At 44.7% G+C, this 17,556-nt stretch overlaps 2 protein-coding genes across 2 annotated transcripts in view; both read right to left on the bottom strand.

Annotated features, from left to right (window-relative positions):
* LOC311230781 (semaphorin-3D-like) overlaps positions 1-482 on the bottom strand; it is a 207,608-nt gene extending 207,126 nt beyond the window's left edge. The window contains 1 exon segment of the mRNA XM_084317140.1: positions 354-482. The gene's annotated coding sequence lies outside the window, so the exon portion shown is untranslated.
* Positions 483-15,767: 15,285 nt separating this feature from the next.
* Positions 15,768-17,556, bottom strand: part of LOC311229664 (protein SSUH2 homolog) — a gene marked incomplete at both ends in the record, with an annotated part of 47,818 nt that continues 46,029 nt past the window's right edge. Inside the window, 4 exons of the mRNA XM_084315739.1 lie at positions 15,768-15,902; positions 16,247-16,354; positions 16,797-16,902; positions 17,321-17,413. Coding sequence (XP_084171865.1) covers positions 15,768-15,902; positions 16,247-16,354; positions 16,797-16,902; positions 17,321-17,413 — 442 coding nt within the window. The remainder of the gene's footprint in view (positions 15,903-16,246; positions 16,355-16,796; positions 16,903-17,320; positions 17,414-17,556) is intronic.

Below are 17,556 nucleotides of genomic sequence, written 5' to 3'. Positions count from 1 at the left end.
CCAAACTGCATGGACTTGGAGGATAATTGATACTGTATTATAATGCGACAACCTTGGACAAATATATAATAATAATAATAATTAAATAGTGTGCTACCGATCTAGGTAATAACTCAATAGAATAGCATTAATTAATCATTAATGCATGTCACACGCCGACACACTCGACCCTCACACAAAAAAAGCCTGGTCAACGGCATTATTTAAAGAATTCTGAGACAAACTAATTTAGTGTAGCATAAAACTAAGTTAACGTTACTACTCTGTCTATAAATGCGTACAGGCATCATTAGCGCATCAGATTTAGAGGAGCACAACAACATGGACATAAATAATAAACTTTCGCAACTTACCAAAACTTTTTCTTGATAGCGATTTCTGAAACTTCAGTTATTCCACTTCAAATCAACCGCAGAAATTACTGGTATGGTGATGTATGGAGGCAGTCCGCCGCATAGGAAGCTTCAGTGACTGCAGAGATCTTCACATCACGAAGGCTCCACGTTATAAACAAACTCACCAGTCACCACATGTGGGCAGGGAGCCACTCCTTCTGATGAATCACGCCCCCCCCCCCCAGCATTCAATAGCCCACTCACTGGTTATTATCAAGAAACACCATTGTGTAATAGAATAGCAACAAAGAGCTTTAGTATGACAAAGCTTTAAAATAACAGATTTTCACTACATTACAATGGCATTTATTTCTTTATTCTCATTATTCATTATACTCATTATTGTCTGTCACCATACCTCGTTAATTTTTACCATAATGTCCATACCATGTATCCCAGAATCTACCCTGAAATTATCTGACAATATAGCATCATGCCAAAAGTGGTATGAGACGAGTGGCCAGCCTGTTTATCCTGAGTGCAGTGAGTGCAGTGGTTGTTATCCTATACTACCGTTGCCGAAATCGTACCAGTGCCTTTGCGCAGCCTATTCGTTGTGTATGGAACATGGTAGTCTACATTAATCGATACTCCCACTCGCTCATTGTGTGAATTCTGCTTATGTTTCGACATGAGCTCAGTTGGTCATTACGCAGATTTGGGTGCTGAGATATTTCCCTCCCACCCACCCACCCCCTCCTAATGTACAGTCCCCTCCCCATCATATGTATATACTCTGTCAGGATCTAGGGGTAACAGTACTGTATATTTGAATACCGCCTATGTCACAAATGTATCAGTACTAAATACCTATATGTCCCTATGCCATAAATGTCATGTATGTTGTGTATGTCATAAATGTCTATATGAATTGAAAATGGGGGACCCTGATGGAAACAAGACAAACGTCTTTCTCAGGTCTGCATCCCCTTAACAATTGTGTGTATTGAGCCGTACTGTATTGTACCCATTCTGCAATCTGTTAAATAAAGTTTTCATTCATTCATTCATTCATTCATTCATTCATTCATTTCAGAGGGTAACTCCATGTTCGCACATACAGCCCCTCCAATTAATGTGCCGATTGTCAGGAGTGCAGTGCATGTGCAAAAGGGGCTTCAGGTTGTGTGTTTTTGTGGGACAAGCATGGTATTGATTTTTTTCCTCCAATTTTATATAAATGTGTGTGTGTGTGTGTGTGTGTGTGTGTGTGTGTGTGTGTGTGTGTGTGTGTGTGTGTGTGTGTGTGTGTGTGTGTGTGTGTGTGTGTGTGTGTGTGTGTGTGTGTGTGTGTGTGTGTGTGTGTGTGTTGTGTTGGCTCACTGTAAGCTTGGCGATTTTGTCACCTGACTTGATGAAGTTGATATTGCATACTGTATTTTGTCATAGCCTGTGCCCTGATACATTATAAGACCAGTGTTTGTTTGAATTGGGTGTAAGCCTGAGGTTGTGTTGGATACAGAAACGTTTCACACTCATTGCAGACTCACTCTGCTGCAACTTGTTTATGGCCACAACAAATCAGAAACTAAATATCCCATTTTCTCATGTTCTATTTTTAACTTCAGAACAAATTCAAAGCAACTAAAAACAGCTGTTATTGGTTTTCTAATTTTGGATTTGTAAATGAACAATGAAATAACAGGTCATTATTGGTTTTCTGGATTACAAATAGGATGTGAAATGAACGAATGATACACGGTAACACCTCATCCCCCCAGTGGTGATGCTAGGGCCTAGCATCACCACTGGCTATCAGGAAACACACCCATTGTATGCAAGAGATTGACAACGTTTTAAAATAACAGATTTCCACTATCTCAAGTCAAGTGTTCCTTTATTAATTCAGGTGTCATAGCACCATGGGGGGTATAGGTAATAATAATAATAATAATAATAATAATAATAATAATAATAATAATAATAATAATAATAATAATAATAATAATAATAATAATAATAATAATAATAATAATAATAATAATAATAATAATAATAATAATAATAATAATAATAATAATAATAATAATAATAATAATAATAATAATAATAATAATAATAATAATAATAATTGTAACTGAGGGGTACAATTCCCTGACTGTATTAATCAAGTACTGATATCATTAAATCACTACCGTCTATGTACTCCTGGCCAATACTGTACATAAGTATTATTAGATTAGAACACTCCCACAATAACACGGTTTTCCACACAAAATACTCGTTTACAATATTTATTACATAAAGGGGATTATATTACATGACTTAGTTGCGCTTATAAGGCAAATAGAATGTGCATAGGCGAGTCAATAGTAAATATTAAGTAATTATCTAGGGATCTTCTGGGAAAGGGTGTACTACCGGTTGTAAGCCAGCAGAGGGGGGCAAAGCTCTAGGAATGTCAATGGTCCACGGAGCTGTAGCAATGCACCTGGAGTTGGAGACAGTGTATTTACTCCCTGCGTCAGCGGGGAAAGCAGCCTGGTAGTCCCAGGGTGCGCTCTGCGCAGATGAAGGTGGAAGCCGTGGGGTCTCCGGTACGACGGAGACGGGCTTGAGTGATGTTCCCACGGGCACGTGGGTCCCACAGCAGTGGGTGTAGACGGTTCTCTGCTTCCAGTAGCTTAGTGAAGAATGAAGAATAATAATCCTTGCCGGAGAAGTGGCACTGCGGGCGGGGTGTAAATCCCCCGTGGTGCTGCTGCTCCGGTGTAGATATCCTCCGGTGCGTGGTAGTGCACGGTTGACCTTGACGTTACTATACTATTAGCACGGGCAATAAGTGCTCTATTATAGACGCACAATTACTCACTCCACGTGGTCTTTGACTCGTAATGAAGGTTTACTAATGAATAGAGAACGATACGACAAACAGACGTATTAGGGTAACACGAGACTATCTTGGGGCGATGCGAGCCCTGCTCTGCCCACGTTGCGTAGTGGGTGAGACGTTACTTGGATAACTGAACCAGACTGAACTGAAGGCGAACTGAAGAGGAACTGCAAGGGGGGTTCTGTATTCGCCGCGCTATATTTATATGTGCGGGGGGTAAACGATGGTGCCAGCCTGCTCACTGTCTCGTAGCCGTGGGCGAAAGCGGGCATGTTTGGGCAAGTCCTGGCGGTAGCTTTCAAGTCAGCTCGAGGGGGGTATGGCGCTGGCGCCTAGGGGTCGCTTCCAATAGGAGAACGAATATTATGGTCTGTCCTGCTACCAGGTAAAGGGATATTCCGTATATATTGTACAAGGAATATACAGGGGATATCAAACGATATGCAGATATTATACATGGGATCTCAGGCAATAAATATATATATTCGGTTTAATCTGACCCTTTGTAACAGCCGCCCCCTAATTAGTCCCACCTAATTAGCTAAGCAGGGACAGATTAACCGCACTGTCCACTACTCAATGTCTGTGAGGGGTCGGGCAGTTCACAAAGTCAGGGGTCATGGTCGTCATTAGGCAAGTCGGGGAGCCTTGGCGACTCGATCAGCCTCGCCACGGGTCGGTTGTAGATCCGCCCTTGGCCGAGCACTTCTGCCACTCTGACCTTTCCGTCGGCACCAGTGGTCACTTTGCTTACGCGGCCGGCCGGCCACGCAGCTCGGGGTGGTGACTGGTCTATGGTCATGACGGCTGGACGGGATGAAGGGGGGCTTAGGAGGAAGCGGGCCTGAGACTGCTTTGATCTGGGCTTGGCTGTGCTTTCTCCTCCTCCGTCTGTTTCTCTTGTTCGCTCTGTACCCCGTGTGAGGAGGGGCCGGTCCCGGCCGCCCCGTCAAGGAGTCGCTTGGGGTGCTGGGTTCGAGGTCAGCTACGTCTGAAGCGCAGCTGAGGGGGGTGGAGTTACGAACTCCCTCTGGTACCCACGGTTCTCTCACGGGCCTCTCGCTTAATGTCAATAGCCTCTGCTGTACGGGGGAGAGGCCGGTGTCTTCTTCTGTCGCTCTGGAGTGGAGGCAGCTAGTGGCTGCTGTTCGGTTGAGAGATTTAGCGAGGGGGCCTTGTAATGTCCATCCTAGGCGGGTCTCGACTGCTGCAGGACAGCCTCGGGGGCCTGTATGGACCCGGTCAATCGGGACTATGAGTTCTGCATGGTCGGAGCCTATCAACAGGGTCGGGGTAGCGCCGTCTATGAGCGGGATAGGTAATTGGCGCAGGTGCACATATTTATCCATCAACTTGGTGACAGGGTAGGTGTACTGCGAGAGTCCTATTTCTTGGCTGGTGAAAGCATTTGTGATCTTGTACCGTCGCTCTGGCTGCCCGCTTGCTGCGATAGTGAAGGAGACATTCTCGCCCTTTATCGTCTTTAAATCTCTTCTTATTGTCCGAATCGTCATTTGGTTCTCGCTCCCCCGCAGTCCCAGCTGGGCCGCAGCGGACGCGAGCAGAAGGGTCTTCTCTGACCCGTCATCAAGGACGGCGTAAGTGTCCATGACTTTGTCCCCGTGGCTCAGGAGCACTCTGACCACTTTGAGGAGCACACGGGGGGTCCCGCTATGCTGGGGGTCTATGTGGAGCACTCCTGTCTCGGGTGGTGACGTAGACTCTATATGGTACGAGTCGCACCTTGTCCGCCAGTGTCTGCCGTAGCAGTCGGGACACCAGGGAGCGGTCTGGTGGCTCTTCGGTGCTGGTGCCACCGCCTCGGCATGGTACAGTACCGCGACGGGCCCACTCTGTTGTCCTGGGTGACGCTTGTTGATGTCGTGCAGGACCTCCAGGTGGGTGCCACCGCACCTGCTGCACTTTTTCTTCAGGTGGCACTCAGCTGCTAGGTGGCTGCGCGCGCAGCGGAAGCAGCGGCGGTGGTCCTTGACCCACTGGCTCACATCATCCGTGGTCAGCTTCTTGAAATCTTCGCACTGATGGAGCCGATGTTCTCCCTCACAGTACTGGCACTCAATCTTCCACTGGTCCTCTTTCGTCGAGGGGGTGTTGTGGTTTGAGTGCTGCGGTACTGCTTCGGCTTGGTGCATAACAGTCACCGATCTTCTTCCATCATTTATTCTCCTGGGTCCCTCTCTGGAGCTTGGCGTGCTCCGCCCGAAGGTGTCCAGTCGTAAGCTGCTGACCTCTCTCGCCAGGAAGTCGGCCAGATCAAGGAGGGATGGCTCGGGGCCGTCGGGATCTCGGTAGTCCCTCTGCCGCCTAAAGCGCTCCTGTCTTGCGTGTGGCAGCTTCTCCAAAATCCTCTCAACGTTAGAGTTGGCGTATAGCTCATGCCTGCCCTTCTCCCGTTGCGCTCCCAGCATCCCTACCAGGGACTGCACTTTGATTGACAGGTCGTCTAGTGAGCGATTGTCTGTGGCTGGGGGTAAGCGGTCAATATGCCTTATCTCTTCTATTACGTAATCCCATATACGTCCATATCTCTGGTCCAGCGCCGCTAGGGCCGCTGTGTATGGTGTCGAAGAGGTGGCATAGGCCAGCGCTATATTGTGCGCTCGCGGTACTTTCAGGTGCTTCAGTAATATTGCATACTTGTGGCGTTCACCAGCGACATCCACCATCATTGTCTCTAGGCACATCCGGAGCTCCGTGTACTGTGCTCGAGTCTCATAGGCGAAGTCGGGAATCGACGGCGTGGCGATGTATGATGTCATGGATGACTGGTACATCGGTGAGCGTTGGGGGAGAGGCCTCCTAGGCGAGTCTCCTCTTGCGTGTCGTCTTGGGCTGGTACTTGGTGGGTACCGAAGGTCGGGTACCCAGGTGCTGTTCCTCGGGGCTGGCTGTGCGTCAAACTCACCCGTGAGTTGAGTCGGGGGTTTGTAGCGCAGGGCCTCGGGGCTGACTTCTGGGCTGTACTGGACCTCCCGGTCCTGAGTACGTTGCTGCTGGTCGGGGCTGTACTGGGCCTCCTGGGCCAGAGCACGTTGCTGCTGGTCGGCTTGACACTCCTCTTCCTCCTCCTCCTCTTCCTCTGCTAGGACCTGGAGTCTTTTGTTCAGTCTCTCGGCGTGGTTCGGTTCTGTACCCCGGTTGCTAGGTCTCGTATGGACCGGCTGGGGAGGGGGTTCAGAGACGTGGACAGGCTCCTCCTGTAGGCGGGGTCCCCAGGTCGCTTCGTCGGGTAGGGGAATGTGTCCTAGACCCGTGTCTTGACGACCTCTGAGAGCTCCGTGCGGAGTGAGGGGGTGTCGCCATGGCAACCAGTTTGTCCATCAGCTCCGCCTGCAGCCGGTCGCGCTCTGCCTCGCGCCGGGCGTGGGCTGCGTCGCGCGCTGCTTCGCGCTGGGCATTGGCGGCGTCTCGCTGCGCATTGGCGCTGGCCTGGGCAGCGTCGCGCTGTGCGTTGGCGACGTCGCGCTGGGCATTGGCGCTGGCATGGGCGGCGTGGAGCTGTGCATTTGCGACGTCGGCGCGGCTTCTCTCGACGTCGCGCTGGGCATTGGCGCTGGCATGGGCGGCGTGGAGCTGTGCATTTGCGACGTCGGCGCGGCTTCTCTCGATGTTCTCTTCTGTCTGGAGGCGTCTGGTCTCCAGTCTTATTCGGTCGTCCTCGCTCCTTTGTTGCGCCTGGAAGCGCTCTCGCTCACCTGCGTAATGTTCGCGCTCGCACGTCTGTTGCGCTTGAAGTCGATCGCGTTCGGTGGAGGCTGCCAGGGTGGCGATGAGTGCTTGCGCCAGCATCTTGTCCGCCTCGCTGGGGGAAGACGCCGTTTGGGGCTCCCGGCTCCCGGCAGTACTGGTTGGAGATCCGTTCTCCTGTTGCGTACCGAGGAGATCCGTCTCCTGGGTGCGCGTCTCTCTAGGGTTGTCTTCCTCCCGGGGCTGATCGGGGGCTATTTGTTCGGTATTGTCTGGGGGTAAAGTCGTGTCAGTTCCCTCCTGGTCCCCACCGTGAGCTTGGTCAGTTACATTAGCACCCACTAGGGCCTCTGTTGGCGGGGTAGCCTGGTTGTTAAGGTCAGACATAATTTTACTTTCTACTTTTTCCGCGTTTAACTTCCCTTTAAAGCTAGGTATTGGACTGACAGAGTATGCCTCTAGGTAGGGAGGTGGCTGTCGTCTGCGCTGCGGGCGATCTAGCTTAGGAGAACCGTTTGTGGAGTGTTCGTCATCGGCCATGTCAATATTAATATTATATTAATATTACGCTAATTATTATCTCGGCTATCGAAGGACCAATTGTAACTGAGGGGTACAATTCCCTGACTGTATTAATCAAGTACTGATATCATTAAATCACTACCGTCTATGTACTCCTGGCCAATACTGTACATAAGTATTATTAGATTAGAACACTCCCACAATAACACGGTTTTCCACACAAAATACTCGTTTACAATATTTATTACATAAAGGGGATTATATTACATGACTTAGTTGCGCTTATAAGGCAAATAGAATGTGCATAGGCGAGTCAATAGTAAATATTAAGTAATTATCTAGGGATCTTCTGGGAAAGGGTGTACTACCGGTTGTAAGCCAGCAGAGGGGGGCAAAGCTCTAGGAATGTCAATGGTCCACGGAGCTGTAGCAATGCACCTGGAGACGGTGTATTTACTCCCTGCGTCAGCGGGGAAAGCAGCCTGGTAGTCCCAGGGTGCGCTCTGCGCAGATGAAGGTGGAAGCCGTGGGGTCTCCGGTACGACGGAGACGGGCTTGAGTGATGTTCCCACGGGCACGTGGGTCCCACAGCAGTGGGTGTAGACGGTTCTCTGCTTCCAGTAGCTTAGTGAAGAATGAAGAATAATAATCCTTGCCGGAGAAGTGGCACTGCGGGCGGGGTGTAAATCCCCCGTGGTGCTGCTGCTGCTCCGGTGTAGATATCCTCCGGTGCGTGGTAGTGCACGGTTGACCTTGACGTTACTATACTATTAGCACGGGCAATAAGTGCTCTATTATAGACGCACAATTACTCACTCCACGTGGTCTTTGACTCGTAATGAAGGTTTACTAATGAATAGAGAACGATACGACAAACAGACGTATAAGGGTAACACGAGACTATCTTGGGGCGATGCGAGCCCTGCTCTGCCCACGTTGCGTAGTGGGTGAGACGTTACTTGGATAACTGAACCAGACTGAACTGAAGGCGAACTGAAGAGGAACTGCAAGGGGGGTTCTGTATTCGCCGCGCTATATTTATATGTGCGGGGGTAAACGATGGTGCCAGCCTGCTCACTGTCTCGTAGCCGTGGGCGAAAGCGGGCATGTTTGGGCAAGTCCTGGCGGTAGCTTTCAAGTCAGCTCGAGGGGGGTATGGCGCTGGCGCCTAGGGGTCGCTTCCAATAGGAGAACGAATATTATGGTCTGTCCTGCTACCAGGTAAAGGGATATTCCGTATATATTGTACAAGGAATATACAGGGGATATCAAACGATATGCAGATATTATACATGGGATCTCAGGCAATAAATATATATATTCGGCGGTTTAATCTGACCCTTTGTAACAATAATAATAATAATAATAATAATAATAATAATAATAATAATAATAATAATAATAATAATAATAATAATAATAATAATAATAATAATAATAATAATAATAATAATAATAATAATAATAATAATAATAATAATAATAATAATAATAATAATAATAATAATAATAATAATAATAATAATAATAATAATAATAATTATTATAATAATAATAATAATAATAATAATAATAATAATAATAATAATAATAATAATAATAATAATAATAATAATAATAATAATAATAATAATAATAATAATAATAATAATAATAATAATAATAATAATAATAATAATAATAATAATAATAATAATAATAATAATAATAATAATAATAATAATAATAATAATAATAATAATAATAATAATAATAATAATAATAATAATAATAATAATAATAATAATAATAATAATAATAATAATAATAATAATAATAATAATAATAATAATAATAATAATAATAATAATAATATATAATAATAATAATAATAATAATAATAATAATAATAATAATAATAATAATAATAATAATAATAATAATAATAATAATAATAATAATAATAATAGAACCTAGAACAAAGTGCAAAGTAATAATAGTACAGTAGTGAATGACAGGATTAAATCAGACGGTAGTAATAGTGATGATAGATAGTATACATGGTCCAAACCGGAGTAACACTGCACCAGAGTCTGTGCAGTGTTTATAACTAAGAGTTAGATGGTCCTAACAGTTCTCAAGTTCACCAACCGTTCAGCAATCGGCAGCAGTCCGTGCCCACAGTTGTGGAGCCTGATGGCTACTGGCACGAAGGACTTGCTGAGGCGGATCGTGGTGTGTCGTGGGGGGGGATACGTCTATGGCTGAAATGCTCCTCATCTTGGCTAGAGAGGGGGTGGGTTTTCTTTTTCCTGGATAGTGTCCAGCTTTTTCCTCATCCTCCTCTCTACCACCACCTCTAGTTTGACCAGTTCAACTCCCACTACGAAGCTGGCCTCAGTGTGTTCGTGTCTCTTGAGTGGATGTTGTACCCCCCCAGCATACAACGGTGGCTACCACCGAACGTCTGCAGTACCCGGCTGCACACATAGAAATACCTGAGTCTCCTCAGGAAGACGTCTGCTCTGTCCCATCCTGTATAGAAGACCTCTGTGTCGACCAAACAGTCCAGTCTACTGTTCAAGTGTATTCCCAGGAACTTGTAGGTCTGCACCATCTCTACCTCCTCCCATATGGTGATGAGAGTGGGGGGCCTAAAGTCCACCAGGCGAGGCAAGAGGAGGCCCCCCACTCCCATCACCATACGAGCAAAATTATTAGATTGTGTGTGCAGTGCACACAGTACAACAATAATTACAATAATAATGAGGCTTGTTTAGATTCAACCACTAAATTACATAATTATTCCAAGTAATTGTACATTTTTTGAGTGTACTTCATTAAAAAATCTCACCAGTGCATCTTTACACGGTAGTGTGAATCACTTCAAATGAAAGTGCATGTCACATTAAAACCACATAACTCAGAATTCTGCGATTTTCATGGTGTTACTCGTTTGCATTGAATGATTGTTTTTTGTTATTTATTTGTAAGGGACCATATACAATATTAAACATAATTTTTTTTATGTTGCACCGTTTGATGCATGTAGATTTAGCTTGAGATCATTTTTGATTTGCAGTCCCTTGGGAGGACTGTTTATTGTTACAACCAATAAACTTAAATACAAACAGTATACATTGCACAATCTACACTGAAATGTATCAGGATAAAATGCACATGCATAAATGCATTGTAGTGTATAAAAATGACACCTTGGCTACATAATCAGATGGAGTCCAGATAGTAATGGTTTTGCATTAAGCCATGTTTTCACTTCAATGTGCACATAGTCCGTTGTGGGTTGACTAATGTTTACGTTTTATAACCTTCAGGCTCATAAAACCCATTCCAATGTCAGTGTCAGTCTGAAAACACAGACTTTTCTCTTTATTCCTGGAGATACTGGGTTTTCATCTGACAGCAGCGATGCAACGTGGTGTTTATAAAATAGTGCATGAAGAATGTTATATCGGAACATAGACTGCTCTCCATTCCATAGATGTAGTCTTAGAGTAGTGGGCGTGGGTCCGGGGTAGCAGCTCGATGGTGCGACAGTGACTCAGGAGGTAGAGCAGTTGTCTGGTAATCCAGAGGTTCCCGGTTCGATTCCTGCTCCTCCCGGGCAGCATGTGCGTGTCGATGTGTCCTTGAGCAAGACATTTAACCCCTAATTGCTCCTGATGAGTAGGTTGGCACCTTGCATGGTTGCCTCTGCCGTCAGTGTGTGAATGTGTGAGTGAATGTGTAAAATGTGAGGAACAAACTTTAAAGCGCTTTGGATAAAAGCTAAATATAAATATACACTATTTAAAATGCACCATTTCGATGGCCTGGCGCTTTGGAGACTTAAGCAGACATGACATATCATATCATTGCCAGAAATGGAATTGATTGATTGATTGATTGATTGAAAACTTTAATTAACAGATTGCAGAATGGATACAGTACAGTACAACTCAATACACACAATTGTTAAGGGGATGCAGACCAGAGAAAGACTTTCGTCTTGTTTACATCAGGGTCCCCCATTTTCACTTCATAATGACATTCATGACATACACAACATACAGATATAAAAATCTAATCTAATCATCTAATCTAATCATGACATACATGACATACATACAGATATACAGTACTGTTACATTTGTGACATACAAGATATGCCAATAGACAGTACTGTTAAACAGAGATCCTAACAGTAAATATATACATACGAGGGGGAGGGAAATGTACATTAGGAGGGGGTGGGTGGGTGGGAGGGTGTTCGGACATTTACGGAGGCCAGTTTCGAATGGCAGCCTCCCGTAGGTGCTCTTTGAGAGCGGTTTTGAAGGTGGGTAGGGATTAAATTTTTTTTACGGCTGTGGGTAGGGCGTTCCACATTGATGTGGCATAATTGCGGAACGTGTTTAGTCCCTTGTCTGAGCCGAATCTGGGTTGAACATGATTTGTGGAACTCCCTCTGGTGTTGTGGTCATGGTATTCACTGACTTTTGGGAAGTATTCGACATGTACATGGGTACCTTAGAGGTGTAGTGTATCTTGTAGACCAGGCCCATTGCAAGTTGCTGTACTCTGTCGTCTACTCTAAGCCAGGGGAGAACACTTAAGATATTTTAAGTCTAACTATCTTTCTGTATAAGGATATAATTGCTTTCATCATCACAGGGATGTGCAGTATATTAGATCTCTTGTGAAACTTTTGAACAAGTTTCATTATCATGAAACCCATAGACATCCAGACGTATAATCATTGAAGAAATTGGATACAGTGACATCTAGTGGTCATTGTATGAAACTACACATCAGCTTTCCCTCAGGTACACATTTTCTGCACTGATGTAGGGACAAGCAGACACCAATAAAGTATGAATGAGTGTGTGTGTGTGTGTGTGTGTGTGTGTGTGTGTCTCCTCTCCTCACTCTACAGTGTGTCCTTGTCTCCTCTCCTCTCTCTCTCTACAGTGTGTCCTTGTCTCCTCTCCTCTCTCTACAGTGTGTCCTTGTCTCCTCTCCTCTCTCTCTACAGTGTCCTTGTCTCCTCTCCTCTCTCTCTACAGTGTGTCCTTGTCTCCTCTCCTCTCTCTCTACAGTGTGTCCTTGTCTCCTCTCCTCTCTCTACAGTGTGTCCTTGTCTCCTCTCCTCTCTCTCTACAGTGTCCTTGTCTCCTCTCACCTCTCTCTACAGTGTGTCCTTGTCTCCTCTCCTCTCTCTCTACAGTGTGTCCTTGTCTCCTCTCCTCTCACCTCTCTCTACAGTGTGTCCTTGTCTCCTCTCCTCACTCTACAGTGTCCTTGTCTCCTCTCCTCTCTCTCTACAGTGTGTCCTTGTTGTCTCCTCTCACCTCTCTCTACAGTGTGTCCTTGTCTCCTCTCTTCTCTCTACAGTGTGTCCTTGTCTCCTCTCCTCTCACCTCTCTCTACAGTGTCCTTGTCTCCTCTCTCCTCTCTCTCTAGTGTCCTTGTCTCCTCTCCTCTCTACAGTGTGTCCTTGTCTCCTCTCCTCTCTCTCTAGTGTCTCCTCTCCTCTCTCTCTACAGTGTGTCCTTGTCTCCTCTCCTCTCTCTCTAGTGTCCTTGTCTCCTCTCACCTCTACAGTGTGTCCTTGTCTCCTCTCTCTCTACAGTGTGTCCTTGTCTCCTCTCCTCTCTCTCTACAGTGTGTCCTTGTCTCCTCTCCTCTCTCTCTAGTGTCCTTGTCTCCTCTCACCTCTCTCTACAGTGTCCTTGTCTCCTCTCCTCTCACCTCTACAGTGTGTCCTTGTCTCCTCTCCTCTCTCTACAGTGTGTCCTTGTTGTCTCCTCTCCTCTCTCTCTACAGTGTGTCCTTGTCTCCTCTCCTCTCTCTCTACAGTGTGTCCTTGTCTCCTCTCCTCTCTCTACATTGTGTCCTTGTCTCCTCTCACCTCTACAGTGTGTCCTTGTCTCCTCTCCTCTCTCTCTACAGTGTGTCCTTGTCTCCTCTCTCTACAGTGTGTCCTTGTCTCCTCTCACCTCTACAGTGTGTCCTTGTCTCCTCACCTCTCTCTCTACAGTGTGTCCTTGTCTCCTCTCACCTCTACAGTGTGTCCTTGTCTCCTCTCCTCTCTCTCTACAGTGTGTCCTTGTCTCCTCTCCTCTCTCTACAGTGTGTCCTTGTCTCCTCTCCTCTCTCTCTACAGTGTGTCCTTGTCTCCTCTCTCTCTACAGTGTCCTTGTCTCCTCTCCTCTCTACAGTGTCCTTGTCTCCTCACCTCTCTCTACAGTGTGTCCTTGTCTCCTCTCCTCTCTACAGTGTGTCCTTGTCTCCTCTCCTCTCTCTCTACAGTGTGTCCTTGTCTCCTCTCACCTCTCTCTACAGTGTGTCCTTGTCTCCTCTCCTCTCTCTCTACAGTGTGAGCAGCTGTCGTTCCAGGAGATGTCAACATGGTCACTGATAGATGTATGTAGCTGGACAGACAGACAGTCATTCATACTATTAGAGATGGGACTGATCAGGTATCTGTTTCCGATATGGTGTAATTCATGTATCCGACATTGGCCTTCACCGATCCACGTACCCGATCCAGATTCCATAGCAGGGCTCCAGATTGTGACAATTTAAAAAAAAAATAAGTGCTACGAAAGATTATAACTATTTATGCGACGATACCCCCTGTTTTTTTTAATCATGCTGTATATCACGTTCACTTCTTGTTCGGGAAGGAGAGATGTTTGTGTGTGTGTGTGTGCACTCGTTAAAATGCGGAGCAGTCCGCCAGTGTGTGTGTGTGTGTGTCTCTCTCTCCAGTGTGTGCCCTCGTCTCACTTGTAGTGGCATTAAAAGACACCATTGGTCTCAACTGTGTATAATACAACTGGAGCATAAAGAAACGACACAGAAATATAAAATAAAAGAGAAACAGGAGTGGTAGTGAGCAGCTAACGTCACTCATTATTATGTAATGACACCAATGCATGTGTTTGTTTCTGTCAACATTTGTACCCTGATGTCCATATCACAGAATCTATCTGTGTATAAAAGTATGACTGAAATTATCTGACAGTATATCATCATGGTTAAGGTTAAGGAAAGGGATAGTTTCATGAACAACTTTGAATTATGATGAGTCCTGGTGTTGCAGCTCGGCCAACAAATGACGACATGAATATACCATTGTGCATTTTAACATTATGTTTTGACACCGAGTATAGCATTCAGTTCAGTTCAACTTTATTATCCCAGATGGGAACCTTGACTTGCCATCAGGGGCACAAGATAAAAAAACAACACAAGTACAGAAAATGTATCCTGAACATATACCGTTTCCAGAACACAACAACATAGCAATATCTAAAGTGAAAATTTAGCAGGGTTATTGCACAGGGAACAAAGGAGTTTTTACTCCTATAGCACTTAAACCGGGGTACTCTAAAACTAAGACCTGAAAGAATGAAGGGGGTGGTCTAAAGTTTTCGAAACTGTCCAATATAGATTTGGCCTTGCAGAGAAGTTTGCTGGTCAAAGATAGCTAACAGGGGAGTCTGTGAGACACATATCATCTTACCAGACACTTACAGTAATGAGTGAGTATAACGTTATGCATTATGATCTGAACTTGAATATAGCCTTTTATGGCTCTGTGTCCTACAATAGATATTCTGAAATATACAAAAAGGCCTACAGTAGCACAGTGGTAGATTAGTTGTCTCTGCACTAGACACAACACATTTCCTATGCTAAATTATTAGCGTGTGAGAGTGAGTGTGTGTTACAGTACAATAATAATTACAATAATGAGGACCGTTTAAACTTAACCACTAAATTACATAATTATTTCGAGTAATTGTATGTGGTCTACATGGTCCTCATTACATAAAAAATCTTACCCAGTGCATCTTTACACAGTAGTGTGAATCACTTCAAATGAAAGTGCATGTCAAATGGCATTTCACTGCTGTCGCAAAGCTCAACATTTTGTGATTTTCATGATGTTACCCGTTTGCATTGATTTTAATTTAATTTAATTATTTATTTATTTATTTGTAAGGGACCATGTACAATATTGACTATTGACTATTAACAGTACAGTTACACATAACACGCCATGATACAAATACACAATAGAAGGCATAAAATGTATCAGGATAAAAGGCACATGATATCCAGATAGTAATGGTTACATGTTTTTTTGCATTAAGACATGTTTTCACTTCAATGTTCACGTAGTCCGTTGTGGGTTGACTAATGTTTATGTTTTATAACCTTCAGGCTCATAAAACCCATTCCAATGTCAGTGTCAATCTGTAGACCTTTTTCCTGGAGATACTGGGTTTTCATCTGACAGCAGCCATGCAATGTGGTGTTTATAAAATAGTGCATGCAGAGGGGTATATCGGAGCATAGACACTGTTCTCCAGTCCATAGACATAGTAGTCGTAGTCTTTTCCACTGTAAGAGTAGTGGGCGTGGGTCAGGGGTACCAGCTCGATGGTCTGGCGCTTTGGAAAAATAAGCAGACAAGACAATAGTATCATTGCGGAAATAGAACACTTCTAAACAAGTCTAACTATCTTTCTGCACAAGCATATAATTGCTTCCATCATCACAGGGGAGTATATTAATAATAATATTAATGATAATATTTATCTATAATCGAGAAAAAAAATATTATACCTCATTCCTTTTTGTCCATTGACCTAAAACTAATAATCTAAGTCTATACTAGTAAAAGTAATGGATCAGATTAGTACTCCATACTGGCTCATATTTGAATCAGTATCGGCAGTGAAAAAGTTGTATTCTTTCACTTCAGCAATGTATGAATGCATGTCGTCAGTCAAACCTGTTGCAAGATGCGTCTGCTGCTGCTGAATCGACTGATGTGTTCGTTAATGGTTTTACTGGAAATGTCACAGATCTCTTGATCTGGGAAACCATAGATGGGGTACACCTGGGGGGAGATGGAGAAGAAATCAAGCATGTCCTCAAATATTCTCTGTCTTCACACTACTTCATCTTGGGAAGCCTTGAATGGGTATGTATTGAGAGGAGACAGTGTGCAAAGCAAGTACACCTGAAGTTAACTTAAATAACTACTAAAGGTTTATGGGCTTCTGCTTGGCTGACCTACTCCCAAGAGCAAGACAAACATTCTTAACGATGCTAATGCGGTTTAATACCCTGGTCCAGATTTTGGGAGAGGAGAGGAGAGGAGAGGAGAGGAGAGGAGAGGAGAGGAGAGGAGAGGAGAGGAGAGGAGAGGAGAGGAGAGGAGAGGAGAGGAGAGGAGAGGAGAGGAAGAGGAGAGGGAGCTTGAATTTGAGATGATTTCTATGATGGCTTAAATTATATGAGAGCAACTGAATGTAATATAGAATATGTAAGACATGTACCAGAACGCTCTCGTCAATGAAGAAGGGGTCTCCTTTCACCTTCATAAACTTCTTGTCTGGGAAATCTGGCTGTCGGTCTGGGATAAAGTCAGTCACATTGTTCTCCCTACGCATGCACACACGCACACACACACACACACACACACACACACACACACACACACACACACACACACACACACACACACACACACACACACACACACACACACACACACACACACACACACACACACACACACACACACACACACACACACACACACACACACACACACACACACACACACACACAGAGAGTGAAGGAAAGGGAAAGGTAGAAATAAAGAGAATGGGGAGGGGTTCAGGCACAGTGGTTTCAAGTGTGTGCGTATGTGTATGTGTGTGTGTGTGTGTGTGTGTGTGTGTGTGTGTGTGTGTGTGTGTGTGTGTGTGTGTGTGTGTGTGTGTGTGTGTGTGTGTGTGTGTGTGTGTGTGTGTGTGTGTGTGTGTGTGTACAGTATGTGTATATTTCCACACCATACCATGTAACAGTCAGCTGGATGAAATGCAGTAGCTTTTTACTGCAATGGCAAACCTTGCAGATCCTGAAACCATCGCCGTGACATTTAGAACACCTGTAAATGTGAAAGTGGATGTTTGCATATAAATTATCACAACACACTCCCATGTACAGAGTAATTATGTAAACATTATGTAAACTGGTGTCAATATGTCTATCTGCCTGCCTGTGTCTTCTCCATAGCTGTAGATACGACCT

This window comes from Notolepis coatsorum (genome assembly GCF_963971535.1).
Source record: "Notolepis coatsorum genome assembly, chromosome: 6".
Lineage (NCBI taxonomy): Eukaryota > Metazoa > Chordata > Actinopteri > Aulopiformes > Paralepididae > Notolepis > Notolepis coatsorum.
This window is presented reverse-complemented; position numbering and strand designations above follow the sequence as displayed.